At 47.4% G+C, this 3,312-nt stretch overlaps 1 protein-coding gene across 2 annotated transcripts; it reads left to right on the top strand.

Moving 5' to 3' along the window:
• The first annotated feature begins 377 nt into the window (after window positions 1-377).
• Window positions 378-1,599, top strand: LOC135536726 (stromal membrane-associated protein 2-like). Of its 2 annotated transcripts, none has more exons than XM_064962981.1 (2): window positions 378-1,147; window positions 1,368-1,599. In XM_064962981.1, the coding sequence occupies exons 1-2, from the start codon at window positions 845-847 to the stop codon at window positions 1,494-1,496; spliced, it is 432 nt and encodes a 143-aa protein (XP_064819053.1). In that variant the 5' UTR covers window positions 378-844; the 3' UTR covers window positions 1,497-1,599. Both variants share the same exon structure in this region; 1 of them encodes a protein (XP_064819053.1).
• The last annotated feature ends 1,713 nt before the right edge of the window (window positions 1,600-3,312 follow it).

The following is a 3,312-nucleotide window of genomic DNA, read 5'->3' as shown; positions in this document are numbered from 1 at the left end:
GCTGTCCTTTAGAAATTGTCCTTTAGAAACTGTCCTTTAGTAACTGTCCTTTCCTAACTGTCCTTTAGTAACTGTCCTTTAGTAACTGTTCTTTAGTAACTGTCCTTTACTAACTGTCCTTTAGTAACTGTCCTTTCCTAACTGTCCTTTAGTAACTGTCCTTTAGTAACTGTCCTTTAGTAACTGTCCTTTAGTAACTGTTCTTTAGTAACTGTCCTTTGGTAACTGTCCTTTAGTAACTGTCCTTTCCTAACTGTCCTTTAGTAACTGTCCTTTAGTAACTGTCCTTTAGTAACTGTCCTTTAGTAACTGTCCTTTAGTAACAGTACTTGCCCAACTTTTTCTCTGAGTGGTTTAACTTTTTATCTCCAGCTAGCCTATACATGAACCCAGCCCAGCTGGGCTACTACGGATCATACCATTCCCTGGCCACGGAGGGGGGAGCGATGGGAGGAGCCATGGTGACATCACACTCCATGATGGCCCTGAGTGGTCAGCAGCAGAACGGCATGATGGGAGGCCAACAGCAAAGCGTTATGGGTTCTCAGCAGAATGGAATGGTGGCATCACAACAGAATGGCTTCATGGCTCAACAGGATGTCATGGGGCAAGCAGTCAACACGTCCCCGTTCATGGCAGGAGTGCCACACAGCATGATGAATCATCAGCAAAGCATTATGGGAGCTCAGCAGAGTGTTATGATGGGAGCTCAGCAGAGCGGCATGATGGGAGCTCAACAGAGCGGCATGATGGGAGCTCAGCAGTGCGGCATGATGGGAGTTCAGCAGAGCGGCATGATGGGAGCTCAGCAGAGAGGCATGATGGGCGCTCAGCAGAGAGGGGCATGATGGGAGCTCAGCAGAACGGCATGATGGGAGCTCAGCAGAACGGCATGATGGGAGTTCAGCAGAGCGGCATGATGGGAGCTCAGCAGAGCGGCATGATGGGAGCTCAGCAGAGCGGCATGATGGGAGCTCAGCAGAGCGGCATGATGGGAGCTCAGCAGAGCGGCATGATGGGAGTGCAACATAACGGCATCATGGGAGCACAGCAACAAAGCATCATTGGACGTCAACAGAAAGGCATGACGGGCCGAGTGGTGTCCGTGCCTCAGCAGGTACAGCAGGATCAGTGCGCCATCACTCAGGTGAGACACACCCCTGGAATGTGTGTGTGTGTGTGTGTGTTTGTATTAGTATACTTGTGAGGACCGTGTGTGAGAGGAAATGACTGTGTTTGACTGTGTTTCTATGAGCCAATATGTGTAACTGTATATTTACATAACATTTGACTATGGTATTAAAAATCTGTGTTTGTCCGTGTGTTCGCCTGTGTGTGTGTGTGCGCACATGTCGCCCCCACACCAGATGACCCAGCACATGGCGGGGGTGAACTTCTACGGCACCAACGCCATGACGGGATACGGCAGTCAGCACACTGGCGGACCAAAGACTCAAAGCTCCAACCACATGACAAAGTCTCACGTCTGGAAGTGATGTCATCACCCGAAGAGGAAGTTGATGTCACTGAGCAGCAGTGGTGCTTGGAAGGTTCTGGGACTTTTCGAATGAACTTTCCATCAGACATTTTAGGGTAACATGGGAGGAGGATGAGGGTGGGAAATTTACTTAGGCGCGCTTCCCGATCTCCCTCTCCTCTCCTCTCCTCTCCTCTCCTCTCCTCTCCTCTCCTCTCCTCTCCTCTCCTTATTTCAGAGCCATTTCCATGCTTGCCTTCAGATCATTCTACGACCAATCAAAGGACAGGGCTCAGAGTTGAAGACATCACAGAGGTCATACTGAACTGGGACCACAGCATAGAATACATCTCATATCCAGTGTGCGTGTGCGTGTGTGCGTGTGTGTGTTGTTGTGTGTGCATGCTTACTCCTCCAACTGAACTATTCCTGGTGAACTCATCCAACTGAACTATTCCTGGTGAACTCATCCAACTGAACTATTCCTGGTGAACTCATCCAACTGAACTATTCCCCGAAGAACTCATCCAACTGAACTATTCCTGGTGAACTCATCCAACTGAACTATTCCCGAAGAACTCATCCAACTGAACTATTCCTGGTGAACTCATCCAACTGAACTATTCCCGAAGAACTCATCCAACTGAACTATTCCTGGTGAACTCATCCAACTGAACTATTCCCGAAGAACTCATCCAACTGAACTATTCCTGGTGAACTCATCCAACTGAACTATTCCTGGTGAACTCATCCAACTGAACTATTCCTGGTGAACTCATCCAACTGAACTATTCCTGGTGAACTCATCCAACTGAACTATTCCTGGTGAACTCATCCAACTGAACTATTCCTGAACTCATCCAACTGAACTATTCCCGAAGAACTCATCCAACTGAACTATTCCCGAAGAACTCATCCAACTGAACTATTCCTGGTGAACTCATCCAACTGAACTATTCCTGGTGAACTCATCCAACTGAACTATTCCCGAAGAACTCATCCAACTGAACTATTCCTGGTGAACTCATCCAACTGAACTATTCCCGAAGAACTCATCCAACTGAACTATTCCTGGTGAACTCATCCAACTGAACTATTCCTGGTGAACTCATCCAACTGAACTATTCCCGAAGAACTCATCCAACTGAACTATTCCTGGTGAACTCATCCAACTGAACTACTCCTGGTTTGAAACAGACTTCAGTTCGTTTAGTCTCCACCCTAGTTTGAATAGATCTGGGATGTGTTCCAAATGGCACCATATTCCCTTTATAGTGCACTACTTTAGACCAGGGTCTATAGGGTAGTAGGGCACTACTTTAGACCAGGGTCTATAGGGTAGTAGGGCACTACTTTAGACCAGGGTATATAGGTAGTAGGGCACTACTTTAGACCAGGGCCTATAGGTTAGTAGGGCACTACTTTAGACCAGGGTCTATAGGGTAGTAGGGCACTACTTTAGACCAGGATCTATAGGTTAGTAGTGCACTACTTTAGACCAGGTCTATAGGGTAGTAATGCACTACTTTAGACCAAGGTCTATAGGGTAGTTGTGCACTACTTTAGACCAGGGTCTATAGGGTAGTAATGCACTACTTTAGACCAGGGTCTATAAGGTAGTAGGGCACTACTTTTGACCAGGGTCTAGAGGGTAGTAGTGCACTACTTTGGAACCAGGGTCTATAGGGTAGTAGTGCACTACTTTAGACCAGGGTCTATAGGGTAGTAGTGCACTACTTTAGACCAGGGTCTATAGGGTAGTAGGGCACTACTTTAGACCAGGGTCTATAGGGTAGTAGTGCACTACTTTAGACCAGGGCCCATAGGGTAGTAGT

The sequence above is a fragment of the Oncorhynchus masou genome, unplaced genomic scaffold (genome assembly GCF_036934945.1).
Source record: "Oncorhynchus masou masou isolate Uvic2021 unplaced genomic scaffold, UVic_Omas_1.1 unplaced_scaffold_6563, whole genome shotgun sequence".
Lineage (NCBI taxonomy): Eukaryota > Metazoa > Chordata > Actinopteri > Salmoniformes > Salmonidae > Oncorhynchus > Oncorhynchus masou.
Note: the sequence above shows the minus strand (reverse complement) of the source record. Positions and strands in the feature narration are given on the sequence as shown.

Excerpts from the sequence above, each read along its gene's own strand:
- LOC135536726 (XM_064962981.1), top strand. The coding sequence starts at position 845 with ATGATGGGAGCTCAGCAGAACGGCATGATGGGAGCTCAGCAGAACGGC. Across the intron at positions 1,148-1,367 it reads ATCAGTGCGCCATCACTCAG|ATGACCCAGCACATGGCGGG; the intron begins GTGAGACACACC and ends CCCCCACACCAG.